The sequence below is a fragment of the Bubalus bubalis genome, chromosome 6 (assembly GCF_019923935.1).
Source record: "Bubalus bubalis isolate 160015118507 breed Murrah chromosome 6, NDDB_SH_1, whole genome shotgun sequence".
Lineage (NCBI taxonomy): Eukaryota > Metazoa > Chordata > Mammalia > Artiodactyla > Bovidae > Bubalus > Bubalus bubalis.
In genome coordinates, this window is record NC_059162.1 from 58,008,413 (window position 1) to 58,035,002 (window position 26,590).

The window sequence follows — 26,590 nt, forward strand, 5'->3', positions numbered from 1 at the left end:
AGTTTGCTCAAACTCATGTCCATTGAGTCAACGATGCCATCCAACCATCTCATCCTCTGTCGCCCCCTTCTCCTTTACTTGAAATTAACTTTTCTTTGCCAACTCACGGCTTTCCGCATAATTTGAGAAGCTTCTTAAACTTCTTTGACTTTTTGTGTGCTAACTTCTCTACATGTTCTTCAGAAAATCGGGTTCTTATAATGTCTTCTTTTGACTTCTGCCATGGCATCTGGTCCCATCACTTCATGGGAAATAGATGGGGAAACAGTGGAAACAGTGTCAGACTTTATTTTGGGGGGCTCCAAAATCACTGCAGATGGTGACTGCAGCCATGAAATTAAAAGACGCTTACTGCTTAGAAGGAAAGTTATGACCAACCTAGACAACATATTAAAAAGCAGAGACATTACTTTGCCAAAAAAGGTCCGTCTAGTCAAGGCTATGGTTTTTCCATTGGTCATGTATGGATGTGAGAGTTGGACTGTGAAGAAAGCTGAGCACTGAAGAATTGATGCTTTTGAACTGTGGTGTTGGAGAAGACTCTTGAAGAGTCCCTTGGACTGCAAGGAGATCCAACCAGTCCATTCTAAAAGAGATCAGTCCTGGATGTTCTTTGGAAGGACTGATGCTAAAGCTGAAACTCCAGTACTTTGGCCACCTCATGCAAAGAGTTGACTCACTGGAAAAGGCTCTGATGCTGGGAGGGATTGGGGGCAGGAGAAGAAGGGGACGACAAAGGATGAGGTGGCTGGATGGCATCACTGACTTGATGGACGTCAGTTTGAGTGAACTCCCGGAGATGGTGATGGACAGGGAGGCCTGGCGTGCTGCAATTCATGGGGTCGCAAAAAGTCAGACACTACTCAGCAACTGAACTGAACTGAACTGAACTGAACTACAACCAGTAACTATATCAGCATGGCAAACAAACAGCTAATTATTCTGTTAGAAGGGAAAGAATCTCTTCTTCACCTGGCTGGGAGAAGACAAATCCTGCCCCTGTTTTTCTGGATAGCCCCTACATTCTTCAGAAATCCTTCATCAGAGTAAAGTTTTTCACTAGGATGGCTGTAGAATCTGGTTCTCCTATAGTCCATATAGTGCTGATGAAGTCTTCAATCATGGATGTTTTACCACCTAATGTGATACACATTTTCTTCTTTGTATTATTCCATCTTGTTTCTTAGGCTTTAAGAGTCATTTTATCATTTGCTGATGGATCTATTTGAAAAAGCCATTTAGTGCCAGACAGTCACAATAACTTCATTGCTTAGACATCTCAAAGTCATGAAATACCCACACCTGTACCCTGCCACATTTTTCCAAGCACACGTTCGATTCAAACAGTGGAACCATGCTTTATTCAGAGTTAGATTATTCTGTTATACCCTTATGTGATACTTTTAAATGATTGCTTTTCTATATGGGCATTGTAGACATGACCATTTCACTCTAGTAAACAGATGGTCAGAATTATTATAAGCTTTTTAAAATTGGGCTCAAATGCACATAGCATAAAATTTACCATTTTAGCCATTTTAAAATGATACAATTTAGAGGCATTTAATAGATTGGCAATATTGTACAATCATCACACTCTGCCTAGTTCTAGAACATTTTCATCACCCCAAAAAGGAAGCCCTGTGCTTGTTAAACAGTCATTCTACTTCTCCCAACCTCTGGAAACCAATACTCTGCTTTCTATCTCTACCAAATTATCTATTCTGTATCTTTCATATAATTGGGATCATATAATATATAGCCTTTTGTGTCTGGCTTCTTTCACTTTACAAAGTATTTTCAAGATTCATCCACGTTGTATAATATGTCAGTACTTCATTCCTTTTTATGGTTGAATAATCACCAAGCTTTTAAAAACACTTTTATATTCACAAATATTCTTTTTTTTTAATGATAAACTCATGATTTTCCTGTTGGAGAAAAAATACGGAATGGATAGTGAATATTTTGCTTTCATCTGGCTATGAACAGCTGAAAGACATTTTGAAACCCTTATCACCATCCTTTGTTCTTTTTTTCCTCTTGAAGAAACTGAGAATCACAAAAGTCAAGTATCTTGTTCATTATCAGCAGTAAATATATCCTAGTCATCGCTATATGTGATATGTTTTATGTGTTTACATATAATTAAATCTCTTCTCATTCAGCATTTATTTTAGTGTCTTCCATGGACCAGGAAGGAGCCCTGAATGTAACACGGAGCACTCAACACACAGTCTTTGACTCCCTAGACATCACATATAAAAAACAAGAATATTTAATCAGTATAAAAGCAGATATAGTAAAATATTTGCCATCCAGAAAACTACACATCATGTATGTCAAGATAAAGTCATTTGAGGTTTGATATGAGAGCCAGAGGACATGGTATGAATAAGAACACTACACTGTTAATATTCACTTTTTAAAAGTGTGAGCAGAAACATAAATACCTAAGATTAAGTCAACCTAAACTTATATGAGACAAAGCCCTAGAAATAAGTTGAATAAATTATGTTCTACCTTAAACTCCTTTTTATTTTGGTTTAGCAAAGGCCATAGAATTTTTTGCATACAATAAAATAACTACTAATCCTATTCTCACTTGGTCTTCAGTCCTTAGCATTAGACATACACATCCAAATAGCTACTAGACATCATCACAGGTACCTCAGACTCAGCATGTCCCAGTCCAAATCTGATCCCCCTCTTTTTATGTCTTTAATTCAGTGAATAGTACCAGCAGACATCCAGGTGTCTAGTAAACTAATCTTCCCTCTTTCTGTCTCTCTCTCTCTCTTTTTCGCTCTCTCTTGCTTTCTCTTTTCTCTCACCTCTCCCTCCTCATTCTCCCCTTTCTCTATCCTCTCATCTCTCAACTTCAATTGGCCACTTCTTTTGACCTTTTATGTATCTCTGGAGTCTATCCACTTCACCCTACTTTAGGGTTTCATCATTTATTGCCTGAATTCTTTTAATAGCTCACTAACTAGACTCACTATCAACAGTCACAGCCCTTTTAAATCCATTCTCCACTTAACATGTTGTGTTAGATGACTCTCCATTCATTCTCCCATGCTATTCCTCTGCAGAATGCCTTCCTTTTTCTTTACCGCCTGGAAAACTCATCCTTTAAACTTCAGCTTCCCATATAAAATCATCACTTATGATTTTATAATCATCATCATATATAATCATCACTTTCCATATAAAATCCTCTCCAGACTCCCTTTGATCATCCAACCCCTCCCACTACTAACATCACCAGAAAAAAAATAATCACTTCCTGTAATCTTGCCCACATAACTTCATAATAATATTTACTGCAGTACATTTAATTCTTACCACTGTAGAAAATAATTTGTCAGTTTTTATTGGGATGGAAAGAGCCAAAGGAACTATAGTGGAGCTCCTAGTAAACAAGTTAGATTTTCCTAAGGTTTGCATCCAAACATCACAAACCTATAAGAGGCAGTTGGCTCTTCTATGATCATTCTAAAAAGGTCTCTGTAAAACTGCAGCTAGAATGGTGACAAAACCATAATAGACCATGATGGTTTGGAGTTTTGTAGTTGACTCAGTATGGTTACTGTCACTTAGTTCACTTTGTAACCCCAACTTTTCACCAATTGCTTCTCTCCTGAGCTGGCTTTATAAGTGACCTACAATAATTGTATTTACTTGAATGAAGCTCCCTCATGGTTGACCTGATTCTGTTACTTGCTGATCCTGGTCATGTTTTGTTAGTAAGAGTCATATTGTTTGTGGGTAGTCATCCTTTTCTCTTTAGTTATGACTGTGTGCTATTTATAGAAAGCTTTCCAAATTACCCTTTATCTCTTGCAACTGTTCTCTCCCTTAAACAGGATTTGTTTACTTTATCAGGAAGTTGAATCTTAAAACCATAAACATTTATGCTGCAGAATGCAAACAAAAAAGACTTCAAATGATCTTGCAGGAGAATAAATCATTAGCCTTAAGTAATCCCTTCTTCTACCAGCCCAGAAAGGAGATGAGCCTGATAACTGTCCTTCCTATGGCATCCTTTCTGTAATATACAGGAAGAAAAGAATCTGAAGTGGACAGTGGGGAAGGGGATAAAAGAGATTACATGTGGAATTCTTTCTGCATAACTGTTACCTGACATGCCCCTAGGTTGTTGTTAGTTTCTGTTTGCACACTTGAAAAATGTGGTGGGTCAGCATTCCTTTCTAGGAGAACTGGGCTGATGACAGATTGCTAGAGTCAGAGTCACTTGATGTCTTGGCGTATGCAGTAATGACTACCAGTCTTTAACTCAGTAAATCTACTATCTAAATGGCTGTGACCTTAATTTGTAAAAGTGGAGACCATAGAACACTGGGAAAAAGATTGAAAAAAGACATTTGCTTTCAAACTCTTTATTCACTAGTTATTTACTATGTTAGTTTCCTGAGCCTGCCATAACAAATTACCGCAAACCAGATGGCTTAAAACAACAGAAATTTATTCTCTCATAATCCTGGAAGCCAAAAATCCAAAAGCAAGATATGAACAGGGCTGTGCTCCCATCACTGGCTCTAGGAAAGAAACTTTCTTGCTTCTTCCAGCTTCTAGTAGCTAACAACATCCCTTGTGGCTGCATCACTCCATCCTCTGCTCATCTTCACATGACCTCCTTTGTATCCTTCTCTTTCTCTGTGTGTCTTACAAGGACACCTGTCAGTGGATTTGGGGCCCACATGGATAATCCAGAGAACTTCCCAGGTGGTGCTATGGTAAAGAATCCACCTGCTAATGCAGGAGACATGAGAGACACAGGTTCGATCCCTGGGTCGGAAAGATCTCCTAGAGGAGGAAATGGCAACCCACTCCAGGATTCTTGCCTGGATAATCCCATGGACAGAAGAGCCTGGAGGGCTACAATCCAGAGGGTCACAAAGAGTCCAGGATAATCTCCTTCTAAAATACTTAACTTGATGATATCTGCAAAAACACTTTTCTCCAAATAAGATCACATTCACACTTTTTGAGGATTAGGGCATAGACATCTTTTGGCAGACCTGTATTAACCCATATGGGAAAAACCTCTATACTCTTTCTCAGTCATCATTATATGCAAGTGGCTGTTATGTTCTATACTATTTCTAAGAGAGAATAATTATAATATTTAAATTGAAATTTGCAACATTCTGTTACCACTTTTAGTGATACTTGGCGAAGGAAATGGCAACCCACTCCAGTATTCTTGCCTGGAAAATCCCATGGGCAGAGCAGTGTAGCGGGTTTACAGTCCATGGGGTCGCAAAGAGTCAGACACGACTGAGCGACTTCACTTCCACTTTAGGTGATACTACTGTATCCTCTTAGTTGTATGTCTTTATGTATTCTAATAATATATCCTTTTCTCTTCATAGGGCCATGTAGGTATACCAGGACCAAGAGGTGCCACTGGACAGCAAGGGCCCCCAGTATGTTTTGAAAGCATTCTTTGTAACTCTGGCATTTAAAAACATTAATGTTAACATATCTTATTTGGTCTCTGCTTTATCTGTGATTTCTATTTTGATTCCTGTTAAAGGGTGAGCCAGGTGACCAGGGTGAACAAGGACTAAAAGGAGAGAGAGGATCTGAAGTAAGTTGAAATCATTTAAGACAATTTGAAATGTATTTCTGGTTTGAGAAAGCAAGGACACAGGGCGTTGCTGTTTATTATAACTTAAATGATCATTCACCCTTTCAGAACAAGAATCACCAGGGGCCTCTAAACAATGTGTTTGTCAATAATTGTGCTAAAGCATTTATTGATTAATTTATGTGTTTTGACTGCCCTCCAAATTTCTCTTTACCAGCAGACTACTCTGGCTTTTAGAAAATTGCCTAGACTTATCCCAAACTAATTGTCCTTCTTTGGGGTTTCAGGTAGAAATAACAACTAGCCTTAAAACCAGTATCGCCAAGAGAAAATTTAGCAGTCATGCTTATATAGTTACTGTAGTAAAGTAGAGGTATAAATCGTTGGACTATATGATACAGAGTCAAAATGGGCTTAAAAGACTTTTTTTTCCCATAGCAAAAGTCAATTATTTGTTATCGACAAACTAAAAATATATTATTACTGAATTTAGCCATCTCCTTCCCTGTATCAGAATAGATGTTGCTTCAACCTTATATATGGAGAAGGAAATGGCAACCCACTCCAGTATTCTCACCTAGAAAATCCATGGACAGAGCAGCTTGGTGGGTTCCAGTTCATGGAGTCGTAAGAGTTGGACATGACTGAGCACACACACACAGCCTTACATAACAACTGGATTTGTAATTTGTAGCATCAGTTCATTGCTACCCAATTTTTCATTCAGCCTTATTAAAAAAAAATGAGAAGAAAGAATACAGCTGTCTCATTCACTTAGAATTTGTAATACCCAAATTGAAAAAAGCAGTGGAAAAATCTGTGAACCTAGAACACTACTAATGCTTTCATATGACTTGCTCATGCTTGCTTTAAATGGCTAAGGAGGAAAATGCTCTCCCAAGGTTTGATCCTAAAATTTCTAATCCTTCATAGTGCTTTCATTTTCTTGGTGTTTTCTTTCTGCTTTTGGACATATCTCAGAAAAAAGAATTTTTTTTTTGCTGTTTTTTCGTATCTGTTAAAATTATACCAATGAAAATAAAATATTCTTACTAGGTCACTGCACCTCCAGCCTATACAGTCAGCTCTTCCCAGGTATTAGAACTGAAAAGTGCTGAGGAGCTATGGTTTAAATTCTGTATAATCCATGACAACTAGTTCTTTTCCCACTATGGGCGAGGCTGGCACACAGCCTGAGGTTACACTAAAAGCCCTTATACAATTTCAGATAGGGATGGTTGTTGCCAGAACCGTTTTTTTGAAACTCCATGAACTTAAGGGTCACTTTGAATAGCCAGATGGATCCTGTGGAATAGCCGTCATCTTATTTCTGTAAAGCTTTAAATGTGTTTTTTCGATTTGGAAAAGGCCCTTTAAAATCATTTGGACAGCCCTCTCATCTTTCAAATGAAGTAGTTCAGGTCCCGAAGAGATTATGAGTTACTAAGATCACAAAACTGGTTACAACAAAACCAACATTAGAAACTTTATTTCTTGACTCCCAGTATTACACAGAAGCCTTCTTTTATAGATTAAATTAAATATTAATTTTACTTAACCAACTGATTCATTTATTAGTGTCTCAGATATGAAACTGTGGACAACTATTAAAAAAAATTGGAGCAAGTCAAGTCAAAACCAATTGCAAACCACTACATTTTTTAGAGACTTTCATAATGCAAATGTAGTGAACTGTCCCATAATGGCTTTCAAATACAGAGACTCAAGCCAAAATTTTATTTTCTTCCCAAAACAAAATTCCAGATTTTAGTGAGTTGAAATTTCTTGGTTAAAAACAGTATGAGCCTTACTTACCTCTCTAAGTCTGTGTTTGTATTTTAAAGCTACCCTCTCTAACAAAGTTAGAACTAGCAAAGTAATTGAGATGACTATTCTTCAGCTTCATTTAAATAAAAAACAAATGAGTGTTTGGATAGTGACGGCACATTTAAAATTTTCTGTTATCTAAAGAATTAGATTACCTACTTTTGTAGTCTGTAAAGTGGTACAATTCCAATGAATTGAAAGCTGTTTTAAATGGATCTGATTTCAAGAAGGTTATTCTATTTTTCAAAGCTAAGCAGACAAAAGAGCACAATTCTGCATATACTCTGAAGACTATATATGAATTCATTCACCTTTCCTATTATGGGAACAGGAAAGTCTGTTTGATTTATGAGATACTTAAATTTAAATAAAATAATATGAGTAAGTTGTTTGAAAAGAGCGTAGAATGCTTCTAGCTTTATTACATTTTAATTTTGGGGCATTGGTAGAAGAGTGACATTTCCCTCCCTTTTTATGACACCAACTCAATTAATCACCAGCTAACACCTATTTTTTTCTTTGTCTTTGGCCCAGTCTTTAATTTCCTACTGAACAGACCACCTCTGTGTAGGATTAATATTTAGTAATATTTGGCTCTTAATTTAGTTATAAGAATACCTAGCAATTCAAAAGTCAAGGGTTTTTTTAATGCACAAATTCAAAAAAATACCAGTCTTTTATACTTTGTTGACCTTCATGTATTTTAAACCTCCATTGGAAGTCTGTGGTTTCTCTAACTGGCCTACTTCATTTTAGTTATGATGACAATAATTGTCATAAGGAAACTGTTCGTGAATTGACCATCTAAAAACAGAAGAGACTATTTTGTTATTTCTTATAACTTTATGTTCAGTAGGTAGGTTTCTGCCACAATTTTACCATTAAAAGTAGCAAAAGTATTCTTTAAAAATAATCTGCACAGCCATAATTTTCCTTTAGTGTTATTCTGTTGGAGCTACTTCCTCATACCTATCCAAGTATTAATAACTAATATTCTAATTCTAATTTTCACAATGGTAGACCCATATATGTAGGTTTTAGAGTACAGTATTTACCTGTTCTGAAAAAATTCCCAACATAATAGTTACCCCGAAACATAATTGATTTGTGATGGTACATGAATGTCTTTGTTTTTATTTTGTTATTTGAATGTTTGGAATAAAGCACTTATATATACGTATAGCATATCTGAACCTTAAGCCATAAACTCAGGTACACTAAAAGTATAACTTTATGTTCTTTGTCATGGAACTTAATTTCTGTTCTGAGTGCCCTTCCTGGCCTGTGGTAGAAACCTAATTGATGGAAATTTAGTCAATTGATTGCCTTTAACTCTGTCCACTCAGATGTCTTGCATTTGATTTAGAGAGTTTTTCCCATTAATTTTCTTTTCAAATATGCAGTTACACTCGGGGTGGCAATGGTGGGAAGAGGAATAGGAGGTGAGATTGGGCCTCAGCCATCATCTGTTCATGCTAGCATCCATTGAAATGTGCATCATCCCTTTGGAGCCCCATCGGCCATCGTTCCACTATTTTGGTGTCTACATTGGCCCTCCTAGCAGAAGTTCTTTGATCCCTGCTGATTTGTACAGCTGTTTTCTCAACTCAAAGATCTCCTCAGATAGGGCCCTAAGGGCCATGTGTTCTTGGCCACATGGAAATAATATTCTGCTGTTCCCCACACCATGCTCTGTACTTGAGGGACTTAGCCTTTCTCAAGACCCGTGGCCTGACATCTCATGCAGAAATTTCTACTCTTGTTGCTGAAACTCAGTGCAATTTAGTGGACATCTCATGAGGCTTTAGTCTCCCTAGCCATCATCTCTGTGCCCAAGTCCCCACATCTGTCTGCGGTATTATTGTTTCCACCCACCCTGGGACTTGAGGGTGGTATCAGGATCTCTTCTCAGAGATACCCGTCAGTGTCTTCACAGTCTTGCTTCTCTTTTTACTTTTCTCCAAAGTGAAGATTTTTTTTATATCCCCTTAGGTAGAAAAACTTTCTCTTATGTTATTATAATTCTTCTAAATATGTTCTTTGTGTCATAAATTTTATGACTTGAATCCTTTATTACCTTGATTTTTGAGACTTTTAATATTCGAAAATCAGGTTTTTGTATGGGTTGCACAAAATACTGGAGTGGGTTGCATTTTTGTGTTAAGGAAATACATTCTTTTCAAACTATTACCCCACCATGAGTTTCAGAGGACTATTTTGAAATTCATAAGCTAAAAAAAGTTTATTTTAAAAATCAAAAGTCTAGAACAGATCTTTCACTTTATAAAAAGAAATACTGTGAAGAAAAAAGCACACCAGTTAACATATTTGAATATTATCACAATTCATATACTATTTTGTGCTATTCAAAACAACCAAGAACAAAATTGTTTTCAATATTTAAAATAGTATTTACTTGCCTATTTCATTTCTTCATTGCGATCTAAAATTATAGGGATCATATGTTCCAGAAATTGTATTTACTTCAAGTAAATGCAGTTCACCAACTATCCCATTTTCTTACCTTTAGGAGGAATTTACATTAGTGACTTTTTGAAGCAAGTAAAATAGTTTTTGAACCTGGAGGTATAACCCTTGATTAATATAGTTCCCTTTCATCAAATTCTAACAAAATGGGATTTTTATTTCTTACAGAAAATGCCCTTTTTCTCTGTTACTACATACACTATCTCTTCTTAAAACATTTAAGCTCATTTTCAGAGTATGTAACATCTTTTGAAATTTTTTGTCTTGTTATTATTGTCAAATTGACTTTTTAGCACAACTATCTTCAGATTTTAACAACTTAACATCCCATTTTGGTGAAATTATCTTGATTCTGAGAACTTCTGACTTCTGAAAAATGTGTCTGGTAATGGCAATATGCTTCTTTTTTTTAATTTGTGAACTAGGTCACTCTTTTCCACATTTTTCTTCTTAAGATAATTTTAGGATAGCATGAGAATAATGGCATGATTTGCAAGAGCAAATTTCTAACTATCCTGGCAAACCATTACAGCTGAATCAATTATAATTTAAAACATCTCACACATTGAAAAACAAGCAGCTCTGTGAGAAATAAATATCTTTTCTTTGATTCACAAGTATGTTCTTCTCTGTACTTCCAGAGGGCACATTTTAAGTTAGTGGTTCATATCCCTCACTCTACTTTACGTGCCTTGGGAACAGGAGCGTTAATTTTGCATCTCCAACACATAACAGAGTCCCTGATACCTCATAGTCAATGAATGTTTGTTGCTGTTATTTTGTCACTAAATAGCAAAGTCGTGTCTGACTATTTTGTAACACCATCCACTGTAGCCCACCACTCTCCTCTGTCCATGGGATTTTCCAGGCAAGAATACTGGAGTGGGTTGCATTTCCTTCTCCAGAGGATCTTCCCAGCCCAGGGATAGAGCCCGCATCCCCTGTGTTGCAGTGGATCCTTTACCACTAAGCCACTGGGGAAGCCCCAATGAATGTTCACTGAATTAATTAAATAGGTACTTAACCAATTTCAATAGGGAGACAAAGGCCTTGCCTGCAAGTGGGGACTTGTGTTTAAACGATCAGTTTCTTTTTAGAACTATGGGGGCTTCCCCATGGCTCAGGCGGTAAAGCGTCTGCCTGCAGTGCAGGAGACCCGGATTCAATCCCTGGGTCAGGAAAATTCCCTGGAGAAGGAAATGGCAACCCACTCCAGTATTCTTGCCTGGAAAATTCCATGGACAGAGGAGCTTGGTGGGTTACACTCCATGGAGTCGCAAAAAGTCAGACATGACTGAGCGACTTCACTTTCACGTTTTATAAATCTTTGACAGTTAATTGCTTAGTCCTGTCTGACTCTGCGACACCATGGACTGTAGACCACCAGGCTCCTCCGTCCATGGAATTTTCCAGGCAAGAATACTGGAGTGAGGTGCCATTTCTTTCACCAGGGGATCTTCCTGACCCAGGGATTGAACCTGGGTCTCCTGCATTGCAGGCAGATTCTTTACCATGCTGAGCCACTAAGGATAGCTCTTTTTGGAGGCCAGGTGGAAATTCATCGATTATCTGGTCAAATTCTCTCATTTACACATGAAAAAAATGACTCCCAGGAAAGTTAAATGGCAATCCCAATGATAACCAACTAGTGAGTGTAAGGACTTGCTTGTAGCATCCAGGTCTTAGAGTTCTTTTCTGTGCCTTCTGTGTATTGCAATCAATTGACAGCAGTGCTTCACATTTTTAGGGTCCTAAAGGGAAAAAAGGAGCTCCTGGTCCTTCTGGGAAACCTGGGATTCCTGTAAGTAACAGGCTGTCTTCATCTTTATTATTTTTCTAAATAGAATTGGCAACTTTAGCAAGCAGAATAGTTTGGAGCCAATTATGACAAGTATTGGATAAATCACATTGTCTTTAAAAAATGTTTAAACCCGTGCTGGAACACAGAGGGAACAAAATATGACCATTAGCTCAAAACCAAGCTTGGTGTTGAAATAGAAGTCACTGCAGTTAAAGGATGTTATTTTCCAGTGTATGGAGACCTGTCTGTGAATTCATCCTACTACTGTCTGATGATGAGCCACTGAAAAACAGGGAACTTGGAGTCTTGACTAAATGAATGGTGACAAAGGTCAGAAATTTCCAAGCGTGATTAAAAGGACGTGACCTGGATTTTAGTGAGAGAACTTGACCTCTCATTTTCCTGGGAAATAGAACAGAAAGTCTTAGAAGAAAAAAAAAGCTTCAAATCCTTTCATCATAAAACAAAGTTTAATTTTACCTTAGCCATTCATTTCCTCTTTGGCCAGGCAAGTATGTGTTGACTAGCTTATATAGCAAAGGCTTCCTGCTGGTCTCCCCTAGCCAAGGGCCTGATTTGAGTGGCCTGTGTTGGTTCAAGAAAAGTAAAGAAGTGAATATAAATTATAAGCACATTGAGATCAGAGATCCCTGTAGATTAAATCTTGTTCCTCAAGAATAGAAACAAAAATGTTCAGACCTTTATTCAGTTGTATATTTATCTAATTCAAAGCAGCAATTAAAGAGCCTTAATTTATTTCTTGGGGAAATAATACAGTATGAAGTTTTCGAGATGATGAATGTCAGCCTGTATTCTATGCTGACAAGTGCACATGGCTGATCTTTTCTCCACAGCTGGATAAACCATGGGCTGGCACAGTGAGAAATACTAGGAGAGTACATTAAAGCAGAAAAGATTACCAAGTAAATTGCTGATTAGCTTGGCATTTTGTTTAGGGGACAGTTGACTGATCTGTTGTATCCAAATAGTAAATTATTAAGGAATCCAGGAAATAGAAAAATTTATCCTGGGACAGAATATTAAAAATGTAACCCCCTATCTTAATAAGTATAAAAGTATTTGTCATTTAAATATCTGTACAGCATCTCTCTATAATCCAAGTAATTTTTAATTATCAAGGGACTTCCAGGACTACCTGGGCCAAAAGGCATGCAAGGATACCATGGAGCAGAAGGCATTTCAGGAAACCCTGGAAAAATTGGGCTACCAGGAAAACACGGACTTCCTGTGAGTAGATTGAATGTTCTTTGCACTTTATTTCTTATGCATAAGTGTCTCTTTACAAGATCATAGATATTTTCGCTGTCTTTCTTAGCTTTGACATTCGCTCAGATTAAGGCAATCATCACTATAATAATTATTTTGGAATCGTGTTTATCATTTTCAGGGAATGTCAGTGAGTACATTCTGTTGGATATTTTATATATAATAACCCATATTATTACTAGTTTATATCATTCTTAGTACATATAAAAACTGGTAACTAGGAACCATAAAGAAGTAATATTTTAAAGGCTACACAAGCTGACTGTTTTGAGTTCATCAAATGTCTTAAGCCACCTTTGGAACATTTCAGGCTTAGCAATAACTCAAGATAAGCTCTGCCAAAATCATTTTCCCTTTACTTTTATAGCCACACTATTTTATAAGAATTATGTCAATATTTTCTCTGTGTTCATCCATTGGTGATGCAATGAGCAATGACATAGATTCTTATTTTTATGCAAATTTCTATCTTATTTATTTGATCAGAAACTTAAAATGATACTTTTGTCTTCACTTATCCACTTTCCCTTTTTCCTTCCTAAGGTCATTATAATCTGGATATTTATTGTTATCCCATGTTGTGTTTCCACTTGAAATATGAGAATAATTAATCACATATTTCAGTAATCCAGTAAATCCAGTAAAATTTATCCTTTTACTTTTCTACTATTTGGATATGGTTATATATTAATCTGTTTTTCTTTTCTTAAATAAATCAGTCCTAGTTGTTTATTCATATGAACTTGGGACTGTACCAAAACCAAACCCAAATTAATATTCTTCTTTCACTGTAATTAACTATCTCATTTGTTTAAAAAAAAAATCTATTGAATTATGACCAGCAAATCTAATTATTTAAGAAATAAATATCTAACCAGATTCTATCTGGAAAGGTGAATATTTTTAAGGAGGCTTAGCTTGGTTTCTATTTGTTTTGGAGACAGTATATCTGAATATCAGACCATCAAGTTAAGGCCTAGAAAACTTTGAAAGTCAAGCTGATGTTTTTAATTAAAATATGTACTTCATAAACTTCTACCATTAATATCAGTCTGGTTAAAAGAGGACTTTGATTTGAGATCTCAGTCTTAAAGAGAGCTCATGCCCTGGGCCTTCATTTAGATGCTACATTCTAGGCTCACCATGTAATAGTCTTAAAATGAGGTTGTGGATTTTAAAAAATACAATATCAAAAGCTTAAGAGTTGGTCTGAGTCTCTGTTTAAGTTTTACTTAAAAATGTTATAATGAATCTTATTTTATTGCTTTGAATAAGATTTTGAGGGTTGAAACAAGGAAAACCACATTTCAAAATATGTCATATATTTTGCTGTGAACACAAGTTTAATCAAGGAGGTGGTATGTATGTGGCTGTGCCCAGTAATCTATAAGGCTAATAACTGAGTTGTAAATACTAATAATAGCAAATAGATTGATTTAATTATAGGAAGAGGAACTCATTTGTTTTCTGACTAAAATACCACTAACCCAGATACTTATTCCAGATATGGATAATACAGATCAGTATCCTATGTATATGTGTTTAATAGGAATTTCAGATATTCAGCATATAAGATATGTATCAGACACTAGTGACAGGTCACAGTCATGCATTACTTTTTATATCAGGTCACTTCATTGTGAAAACTTCTTTCTGGTAATATGTGACACCTGCAGGTCCCCCTGGAAAGGACTGAAAATTGGGAAATGGAATGAATACACTGATTTGGACTTAGAAAAATATGAACCATTTTCTCTTGCATAAAAACAGCAATATGGCATGTGACTATTATCTGCTGCTAGTTTCTAGAACAAAAACAGACATTTTCTAATTACATTCTTCTTCAATAGGATAATACTTCAAGGACAGTAATATAATGACTGAGAGAAGCTAATACAGAAAACAATCAATGAAAATAAGATAGTGATTTCATTTTAATTCTAAGTTATATTCTAGAATCTGGCACACTGCTTTTATTGACAGTGTGGGTGAAGGCTAAGGCATGAAACCAAATCACTAGCTCAATACAGGACAGACCAAAATGAAGGGGACTTAAAGCCAGATGCTGAGGCCACACTCAGGGCTATTGCAAAACTCAGAACTCCAGAGCATATTGGCAGGGCTTCTTTAGTTACAAACACCAAGCATGGCTATATGGATTGCCCATATATATGGGTTTGCCCAAGCTCTGCCCACTGGGAAGAGTTTCTTTCAGTGATGTCTTTCACAGTTCAATGCAGCAGCAATCCCTTGTAAATGATGGTGAAATTCAGTGCACATTTAGCTATAAAACAAGCTGGAGCTTTCTTCTCCCTTACTAACTGGTTAAGAGAATTCTCTAGGAAGGATGAAGGAGCAGTAGAACAAGCATCATGGACGTCTCAATTGCATGATGGCATATTTCATTTGTGATTTTTGGACTACTAGGGACCAATACCGGAGAAGGCAATGGCACCCCACTCCAGTACTCTTGCCTGGAAAATCCCATGGACAGAGGAGCCTGGTAGGCTGCAGTCCATAGGGTCGCTAAGAGTCGGACACAACGGAGTGACTTCACTTTCACTTTTCACTTTCATGTATTGGAGAAGGAAATGGCAACCCACTCCAGTGTTCTTGCCTGGAGAATCCCAGGGACGGGGGAGCCTGATGGGCTGCTGTCTATGGGGTTGCACAGAGTTGGACACGACTGAAGCAATTTAGCAGCAGCAGCAGCAGCAGCAGCAGAGCCCAATACTATTTCTATTTAGACATGAATGCTGCTGTACACAGCCAGTTTTATGATTCAGTGGATCAGCTATCACTCTTATCATAATGAGCAGTTCAGGACACATAGTTATTTGATAATTCAGTTTCAACCAGACAAAGTCCAGAACTGCTTTCCAAATGGGAGATTACATTTGGCAAAGAAGGCATGACTTATCTACAAAGCCTTATGGATATAAGCTCTGATTCTCTTATTGGGATTACCAAAGGCTGCATATAGCATCTCTATTAGCTAAAGACCCTTCTCATATTATTGGATCTGCTCAGTCATCTATTCAAATAGCAAGGTATCTTACATGGCATCTTGAATCTGCTGCAGAGTCTTTTCCTCGGGGCCCACAAAAACTAGCAAGTTGGCAAAGGATTTGAATGGATATTTCTTCAAATAAGATACACAAATGACCTGTAATCACAAGGAAAGGTGCTCAGCATCACTAATCATTAGGGAAAACAAAAATCAAAACCACTATTAGACACCACTTTGGGCTTCCCTGGTGGCTCAGCAGTAAAAAAACCACCTGCTAGTACAGGAGATGTGAGTTTGACCTCTGGGTTGAGAAGATCCCCTGGAGGAGGAAATGGCAACCCACTCCAGGATTCCTGCTTGGGAAATCCCGTGGACAGAGGAGCCTAGAGGGCTATAGTCCATGGGATCTCAAAGACTCAGACATGACTTAGCAACTAAACAACAAGAACAACAACAAATTACTACCACTAAGATAGCTAGTCCCTACCACCCCCCCCAAAAAAAGAAAGAAAATTATAAAATAAGAAAATTGTTGGTAAGTTTGTAAAGAAATTGGAACCCTTGTGCACTGCTAATCGGAATGTAAAATGCTGTAGCCACTGTGGAGAACAGTATGGCAGGTCCTGAAAAATTAAACATTGGATTACCATATGATCCAACAGTTCCTCTCCTGGGTGTATACCCCAAAGAACTGAAAGCAGAAACTTGAACAGAAATTTTCCCAATGTTCATAATAGCACTACTCACAGTCATCAATTGATGGAAACAACCCCACATGAGTGTCAGCAGTGAAACAGATAAATGTGTTATATACATATTAATACAGTGGAATGTTATTGTCTTAAAAAGGAAGGAAATTCTGACACATGCTACAACATGGATAAACCTCGAAGACATTATCCTAAGCCAGACACAAACATAAAGGTATTATATGATTCCATTTATATAAGGTACCTAAAGTGGTCAAATTCATAGAAAGTAGAATGGAAGGACTGGGAGGAGAAGGAAATGGAGAAGTTACTGTTTAATGGGTACAGAGTTTCATTTTGGGGACAGAAAAGGTTCTGCAGATGGACGATGGTGATGGTTACACACCAGTGTGAATGTAGTGAATGCCTCTGAACTATATATCTAAAACTGGTTAAAATGGTAAATATATGTTATATATTTTTTGCCACAATAAAGTGAGTAAATGGGTTGTAGCAGCATACCCAAAGGTGGTATAGATTGACTCCAAGGTCTGGAGAGGTTCACCAAGCATCATGCCTCTTTTATTGTTTTGAGCAATGCAAAGTACTTGTCTCTTAGAGAGGGTATCCTGATATACCCGCCAAACCTAGGAACTTCTTCCATCTACCAAGTGTTGTGAACTTTTTAATTCTATCCTCTGACATATCTTTGGGCTTCCCTTGTGGCTCAGCTGGTAAAGAATCTGCCTGCAACTCAGGAGACCTGGGTTTGATCCCTGGGTTGGAAAGATCCCCTGGAGAAGGTAAAGGCTGCCCACTCAAGTATTCTGGCCTAGAGAATTCCATGGACTGTATAGTCCATGGGGTTGCAAAGAGTCAGACATGACTGAGCAACTTTCACTTTTCCGGCATATCTTTAGGGCACTTATTCAGTCCAGGTTGCACAGTGTCCTCAGTTTAATGGACCTGCGTGATATTTTGTGAGCTATCAAGACTGTTAAGATATCCCACTGGTCTGTTTTACTAGAGGAAACTGAGCTGACATAACACTGAGATAAGGCATTGAAGGGATACAGCTCTCTCTGCCTTGTGAAAGCAAGCAAACTGCTTCTGATTATCTTTACAGATAGAAACATTGGTAAGAAGTATTTCACTGGGCCAGTAACTCCTGTTGCTAATGGCTATCTTGTTTAGTAAAGACACCATTCAGAAACTGCAGCGGTGACTGACATCAACACACAATTAATTTTGTAAGTTTAAGTGTTGGAGTTATCTGATGTTTGCATCAGTCAAGTAAAATGGATGCGAAATATAGTAGAATCACTGCTCCTGCATCTTTTGGCAATAGTATTTACAGTTTTCCACAGGGACATGGTGGTTAATGTGCACAGTTTTCTGCATGAATGTGCTGTTACCTTAGGTATACTACTGTGGGGAAAGGGGCAGGAAGAGATAGGAAGGGGTGGGAAGGAAGGGCTTCCATGTGTCTCTTCCCTTTCTACTACAGTAGCCTTTACTTTATGAGTTAGGAATTTTCACTATTCTCTGAGATTGGAGAAAAAAAAAAATACAAAAATGACAACTGGGCTCATAACCCTGCTGAAACTACCTGGAAAAGATATCAGGCCAAAACTGCATTTATCACTATTTATCACTTAGCCTTCATAAACTTTCCACTCTGACCAGAGTGCCATGACGATATTTTGGATTTCCAGGGTTTATTATCAGTTCAAATCCAATATCTAACAGCCCCAGAAAAGTTGAGACTTTCCCTTTTCCCAGTGTTCAGTCACCTGGTAAATGAACACAAGTCCCTCTGAAGATGGCTTAGGTCAAGAGTTACTGTGTACACCTATGACCACATTGCAGGTTCTTCCTCAAAGAGAACCTGCCTCCCCTTCAGTCAAAAGGTTCTGGGCTAGGAACTGGCTTGAGACTGGGAACTTAGTGAGAGGTCCTGAATCCCAAGTATAGTGACTTAAATTAGGATTATGCAGACCTACCTATATGTCAGTATATTGGCATAATGTATTTTTAATTTCTTGGCTCTTTGATCAACTAACAATTACTACAGATCTCTGTGGTCAGAACATTTGGTTCTGCTCCATCCTGTGGCTTATTGTTGGAGAAGGCGATGGCACCCCACTCCAGTTCTCTTGCCTGGAGAATCCCATGGACGGAGGAGCCTGGTGAGCTGCAGTCCATGGGGTTGCGAAGAGTCGGACGTGACTGAGCGACTTCCCTTTCACTTTTCACTTTCATGCATTGGAGAAGGAAATGGCAACCCACTCCAGTGTTCTTGCCTGGAGAATCCCAGGGACGGGGGAGCCTGGTGGGCTGCCGTCTGTGGGGTCACACAGAGTCGGACACGACTGAAGTGACTTAGCAGCAGCAGTGGCTTATTGTAATAACTTCTTCTACCTTTTCTCTGATAGTAAAGCCCTGTCACCTAGACTCTACCACTCAGAGTCCAGTGAAGTGAAGTGAAGTGAAGTCACTCAGTCGTGTCCGACTCTTTGCAACCCCATGGACTGTAGCGTACCAGGCTCCTCTGTCCATGGGATTCTCCAGGCAGAAATACTGGAGTGTGTTGCCATTTCCTTCTCCACGGGATCTTCCCAACCCAGGGATCGAACTGAGGTCTCCCACATTGCAGTCAGACGCTTTACCCTCTGAGCCACCAGAGAAGCCCCCTATTTAAATACGGGAACCTAATACTAAGATTTTTTACCACCTTGGTAAAGAGTATCCTTTGATCCCTTTCAGGGGCCATCGTTAGAGGGTGATTGATCAGATTGCACATGATAAATCTACCTCCACATTTCTATCTTCCTGAGCCTTTGGACCCTTCCTATGCAGTATGCTAGGGGAGTTATAGCACTTCAACCTCATTGACTGTAGGCCACAGTTGAGTCAAGGCTTCAAACTGCCAGTCCTTCAGGCTGTTAATGGTGCTTCCAGATGCTTGAGCAGGGTGGCTATCTCCACAGGCAAGGAAGACTAAGAGGGATTGAAGGTTCACAGTTCTTGGGCCTTGCCCATGTCTGGTCAGATATCCCCATCCCTTGTCCTCGAGTTCTACTCTTTCTCCACCCAGTGCCCTTATTTAGCTCTAAGTTCAGTTCAGTTCAGTCGCTCAGTCATGTCCGACTCTTTGCAACCCCATGGACTGCAGCATACCAGGCTTCCCTGTCCATCACCAACTTCCAGAGCTCACTCAAACTCATCCATTGAGTCGGTGATGCCATCCAGCCATCTCATCCCTCCCCTCCTGCCCTCAATCTTTCCCAGCATCAGGGTCTTTTCAAATGAGTCAGTTCTTCGCATCAGGTGGCCAAAGTATTGGAGTTTCGGCTTCAGTATCAGTCCATCCAATGAATAATCAGGACTAATTTCCTTTAGTATGGACTAATTGGATCTCCCTACAGTCCAAGGGACTCTCAAGAGTCTTATCCAATACCACAGTTTAAAATCATCAATTCTTCTGCACTCAGCTTTCTTTGTAGTCCAACTCTCACATCCATACATGACTACTGGAAAAACTATCACTTTGACTAGATAGACCTTTGTCAGTAAAGTAATGTTTCTGCTTTTTAATATGATATCTAGGTTTGTCATAGCTTTTCTTCCAAGGAGCAAGTGTCTTTTAATTTCATGGCTGCACTCACCATCTGTAGTGATTTTGAAGCCCAAGAAAATAAAGTCTGACACTGTTTCCATTGTTTCCCCATCTATCTGCCATGAAGTGATGGGACTGGATGCAGTGATCTTCATTTTTTGAATCTTGAGTTTTAAGTCAGCTTTTTTACTCTCCTCTTTCACTTTCATCAACAGACTCTTAACGTCTTCTTCACTTCTGCCATAAGGGTGATGTCATCTGCATATCTGAGGTTATTGATATTTCTCCTGGCAATCTTGATTCCAGCTTGTGCTTCATCCAGCCTGGCATTTTGCATGATGTACTCTGCATAAAAGTTAAATAAGCAAGATGACAATATACAGCCTTGTATACCTTGTATCCCAATATACTCCTTTCCCAATTTGGAACTTGTCTTTTGTTCCATGTCTGGTTTTAACTGTTGCTTCTTGACCTGAATACAGGTTTCTCAGGAGGCCAGTAAGGTGGTCTGGTATTCTCATCTCTTTCAGAATTTTTCAGTTTGTTGTGATACACACAGTTATAGCCTTTGGCATAGCCAATGAAGCAGATGTTTTTCTGGAACTCTCTTGCTTTTCCTATGATTCAGCGGATGTTGGCAATTTGACCTCTGGTTCCTCTGCCTTTTCTAAATCCAGCTTGAACATCTGCAAGTTTCAGTTCACATACTGTTGAAGCCTAACTTGGAGAATTTTGAGCATTACCTTGCTAAAGTGTGAGATTAGTGCAATTGTGCAGTAGTTTGAGCATTCTTTGGCATTGCCTTTCTTTGGGATTGGAATGAAAACTGACCTTTTCCAGTCCTGTGGCCACTGCTGAGTTTTCCAAATTTGGTGGCATATCGAGTACAGCACTTTGACAGCAGCATCATTTTAGGATTTGAAATAGCTCAGCTGGAATTCCATCACCTCCATGAGCTTTGTTTGTAGTGATGCTTCCTAAGGCCCACTTGACTTCCCACTCCAGGATGTCTGGCTCTAGGAGAGTAAGTGATTACACCATCATGATTATCTGGGTCATTAAGATCTTTTTTATATAGTTCTTCTATGTATTCTTGCCACCTCTTTTTAATTTTTTCCGCTTCTGTTAGGTCCATACTATTTCTGTCATTTATTGTGCCCATCTTTGCATGAAATGTTCCCTTGGTATCTCTAATTTTCTTGAAGAGATCTCTAGTCTTTCCCATTCTATTGTTTTCCTCTATTTCTTTGCATTGATCACTTAGGAAGGCTTTCTTATCTTTCCTTGCTACCCTGGAAACTCTGCATTCAGATGGATGTATCTTTCCTTTACTAATTTATGTTATACTCTATACAATTCTGTTTTTTATTTCTAATAATTTACTATTGTGATCCTATTGGAGTTTTAGGTGGTAATATTTTCAAACATTGGCAACTTTAACTCTTAAACTCAAATTTTTTTCTTCTTTCAACACAGGCTGATAGGGACTCCCACTACTATTTGAAAATGTAGCAGCAATAGTAGACATCCTACCACTGCTACCGTCTGAGCCACCAGGACTTCCCTGGTGGCTCAGATGGTAAAGTGTCTGTCTATGATGTGGGAGACCCAGGTTCAATCCCTGGGTTGGGAAGATCCCTTGGAGAAGGAAATGGCAATCCACTCCAGTACTATTGCCTGGAAAATCCCATGGACAGAGGAGCCTGGTAGGCTACAGTCCATGGGTCGCAAAGAGTCGGGCACGACTGAGCGACTTCATGTTCGCGTTCACCACTGCTAATAATAGCAGAAATCCTACTACATCCTACTATTAGTCTTAGAGAAACTTCGTCTAAAATTCCTCTATTAAGAATATTTTGCCATCTTTATTCTTTAGTTTCTTTGTCCTGTACTATCTTTTGGGGTGTTTGTTTCTCTTTTTCTTGTTTTCTAATTTTCATTGTATTGATTGAATTCTCTTCTGCTGGTTTAAAAGTTACCTATTCTCTCTCAGCTGGTGTTCTGGTAGCAGTTGCCCTGAATTTAAGAACCAAATGTGTATTTATTTAACTCTAGTTATTTGTTTAATATGTCACTAATTGTATCTTCCCTCTAACAAAACAAATACTTTTATTTGCTCTCATGCCCTTTTGTTTCCATATACCATCCTTTCCCTTCATCATTTTTTTTTTGTTTACCCTTCATCATTTTTTAATATAAGGTTGAATTTTGACTTAATCCTCAGGCATTTACTTCTCTTTATCCTTAGTTTCTTTTTTAACAGAGTAGTAAACGCAACTATTTAGTCACTATTACTTTTCAGCATTTCTTGTAGAATCTTCTGAATTTGTTTCTATTATTATTTGAATACTTCCTCCAAGAAGTATTTCTTGTGTAGGTGTTTGTGAGACAAACCTGAGGCCTCATATGCCAACAGATATGTTTATTATTCTCTACATTTACATGAGACATTCAGCACTGAGTGTAGTTCTAGTTAGTAAAAGAAAAAGGAAAAGCCACCAGATTGGACTGAAAAAAATAAAACTGACTTTATTCACAGATAACATGATCATCTATATCGAAAATCCTTTAGAATCTACAAAAAAAAAAAAACAAATATTAATTTAGCAAGGCTGCAGGGTGCGATATCAATATGCGAAAAGGAAATGTATTTCTATGTACTGTATTCCTGAGCAATCGGAAATTGACATTTAAAAAGCAATATTAATACAATTATGTAAAATTTTAAAATAAAATAAAATTTAAAAATAAAAAATAAAAAGCAATATTTACTGTCATGTTAAAATCGGATAATCTGACCCCCCTAAAATATGCAACTTGATACTGAAAACCATATGACATTGCTGACAGAAATTAAAGAAGACTCAAATAAATGATGTATGCACTATATTCACAAATCAAAGGACTCAATACTATTAAGATGTCAATTATCCAATACACTAGCCTTATCTTAAAACTTTAAAGGTACACCTGGCTTATGAACCAGCCATTCTGAACTGGCCTAGAGAAATAAAAGCATATGTCCACACAAAAACTTGCACATGAATATTTGTTGCAGTTTTCTATGTAATAGCCCCAAATTGGAAACAATCCATGTGTCCATCGAAAGGTAAATGGCTAAACAAATTGTGGTACATATGTATAATGAAATATACATAAAAAGAATAAAAAGAATGAGCAATTGATACATACTACAATATGAATATATCTCAAAATAATTATTCTGAGTGGGGAAAAAGGCACAGCAAAGAGGACATACTGTAGACTGCCACCTATATAAAATCTAGACACTGGAAACTGATCTGTAGAGACAGAAAGTAAGTCATTGTTTTCCTGGAGAGGAAAGTGTGTGTGAGGACGACTTACAGAGGGAGAGGGGAACATTTTGGGAGTGGTAGATATGTTACCTTCATTTTAATGTACTTTTTCACAGATGCATTCTTTATGTCAATTTATCAGGTTCTAGATTTTGAAGTTTACGTTAACTATACCTCAGGAAAGTGGTTTTATATGAAGATATAGGGAGAGAGAGAGAGATGACATTGAACTACAACCAGGAGTAAATTAGGAATCATAATGGTGAGTGGAGAAAGCAAAAAAGAAATATTCTAGGCAGAAACAATAGCATATACAATGCTAGGAAGAACAGTATGATTGAAGAAGAAGAGGAAGAAGGTCAGTTGTGGCTAAAGTTTAGTGAGCAAAGTGTAGAATGATACAGTTTGGTGCTGTTGAGGTAAGCAAGAGCAGCATCATGGTGGATAATGAAAGAATTATCAGGAATACTGAGCATTATCTAGACAGTGGGATCCCATTGAGTATTAAATATAGGAGGAATATTATTCTGGCTCCAGTGTGGAAAATGGATGGGAAGGGGCAGGAGTAGATGCAGAAGACTAAAAAGAAGACTATTTACTGTGATATTCCAGGCTATATATATGCATGGTTTGTACTAGACTGATGAAGTGGAAATGGAAAGAAACAGATGGATTTAGGCAGTATTTAAGAAATAGCTTTAATGTGACTTCAATGCTTGATTATGGAAGGTGCAGGAGGAAGGGAGATGTCAAGGATAACTTCTAAATTTCCAACTTGTTCAAGTTTCTAAGTCAGTGCATTGTAGTGCCCATTACTAAAAAAGCAACTGCTGAAGGAGGCCCAAATTTTGTGGGAGAGGTTCTGACATTTGAGCAGAGGTGGTAAGTGAGCAATTAGATATTTGGAGCTAGGGCTCAGAGAGGAAGTCAAATATAAATTTAAAGTATCAACCTAGTAAAATGTACTAATCAGAGTCCTGTTTTGAAGTAGATGGAATACTCAGCTGGAATTTTGAAGAGACTAATTATAGAAGTGTGGTCAGGGTTCAGTCAGTCACTAAATGATGTTGGGTAAACTCAGAGCCTATCAACAGTAGGAAGCAATTAACCAGCCTGAGAGCTGAAAGGTTAAAGGAAAGAAAGAATGTCAGGTTGAGAGTCAAGTTGAGACCCAGAGCTATTAGAAAAGAAGAATCTTACAGGAGCTATAGTTGAAAGTAACCCAGTACTTACAGAATGCCCAAGTTGGGAGGAGATGGAAGAAAAACATATATTACCTCTCTCTTCTGGTAACTTTTGGTGTCCTACTGGTTCATCCCATTGGCCAACCACAACTGGAAGTCAGAGCACAAGAGAATCAGAGGAAGCAGTCCCTAAAGGTGAGACTCCTAGGAAAATTAACAACATAGAGGATAGGCAGTGCGTGGATATGGGGAGCAAATGAATAAAAAGCACAAATATTAGGTTAAGAGTAGAAAGAAGGTCTAGAACCAAGTGCTGATGAATTCTATCATTTGTAAGTCATGTAAAGAAGAAGAGGGGACTACAAAGGAGTCTGAGATAGAGTGGTCATAATAGAAAAAGAATGCCTTGTCTTGCAAGCTTAAAAATATTTCAAGGGAGAGATTCATCAGCTGCATCTAATAATCATGAGAGACTGTGTTGGACATGTTTTATTCTGTTTTTGGTTTGGTTTTTTGGCTACTCAGTGTCTCAATCCCATTTTTATGTTCAGAAATTTTTGTGTTTTCTCTCTTTTTGAGTCTTAACGGGAAGCCACCTTTTACTACAGAAGTCAAAAATTTCAGACCTTCACCTTGCAGTCCCTCTTTGAAACAGGGATGCTGGCCCATGACCCAGGCCTAAGCAATCAAGTATATTCACCTACACTTTCAACTGAGAAGCTAATAATACACAGAACCGAGGATAACAAGACTCTCTTCTGGTGGCAGCAGCAATAACTTTCAATGGCACTCAGTCTCCAGGGATGACTGGCATCAACATTCAAGAGCTACGGTGGTGCTCACTATAGTGTCCAAATTCTGGCTGCCTCGTCTTTTAATTTTATCCATTTTCCAAACCTGGTTTTCTAGATTTATCTGTGATTATATGAGCTACTCGATGTCTTTACAGTAAACTTTTTGCTTAATTGTTTTCTGATGTTTGCAAATAAGGACCTCCCCCTGACTAATACAGAAATCTAAGATATCATTATAATTGTTGCAATATTAGTATATGGAAATCATTGGTAACTTGAGCAAGTAAATAGTTATTTGATTAATGGAGGCAGAAACAGGACTCGAGTGCTTGAGAGTGAAAGTAAATGCCTGAGTAGTGAGGAAATCAAAATATACAGACAGTTCAATGAAGAAATTCAGCTCTAAAGGAGAAGGTAGGAAAATAACTAGAGAAGAAACTGAGTCTAAGGTCGAAAGTTATTCTTAAATTATAGAACCTTAACCATATTTAAATGCTAGAAGAACTTAGTCTAGATGGAGATGCTGAATACTTGAAATCAAGAGATTAGTCAGACAACAAAACGTGCATATTCTAACTCCACTTAGAAAGTTATCCTACTTCTAATTGAGGGTCATTTAAAAAATAGATTCTGAGCCACATATCCCTTTATATTTGAGTATAAAAAACTCATTGAATTTTGTGATGAAAAGATGAAATGAATTACAATAATATTGAGTACTGTACAATATACCTCCCAGGGCCATGAAATTGAGCAGCATCTGGTATTTCTATTAGTAAGCAATTAGGTATCAGATCATAATTCATTGTCTCCTACTTTTTAGTGTTTTCAAAAAATGTTAGGAAAAAAATTATGTGCATACTTAGAATATCATGAAGTTAAAAGTATTGAAGCATTTTGTAACCTTTGAAATAAAAGCAAAATAACTTTCCCTTAAGGAGTCCCCTTTTAACCTCAAGGT

The 26,590-nt window shown here is 37.8% G+C and overlaps 1 protein-coding gene across 6 annotated transcripts in view; it reads left to right on the forward strand.

Moving 5' to 3' along the window:
- Positions 1–26,590, forward strand: part of COL24A1 (collagen type XXIV alpha 1 chain) — a 397,241-nt gene that overhangs the window by 314,030 nt on the left and 56,621 nt on the right. For all 6 annotated transcript variants that reach the window (XM_044944759.2, XM_044944764.2, XM_044944763.2 and 3 more), the window contains 4 exons: positions 5,397–5,450; positions 5,561–5,614; positions 11,676–11,729; positions 12,870–12,977. In XM_044944759.2, the coding sequence (XP_044800694.1) occupies positions 5,397–5,450; positions 5,561–5,614; positions 11,676–11,729; positions 12,870–12,977 (270 nt within the window). The remainder of the gene's footprint in view (positions 1–5,396; positions 5,451–5,560; positions 5,615–11,675; positions 11,730–12,869; positions 12,978–26,590) is intronic.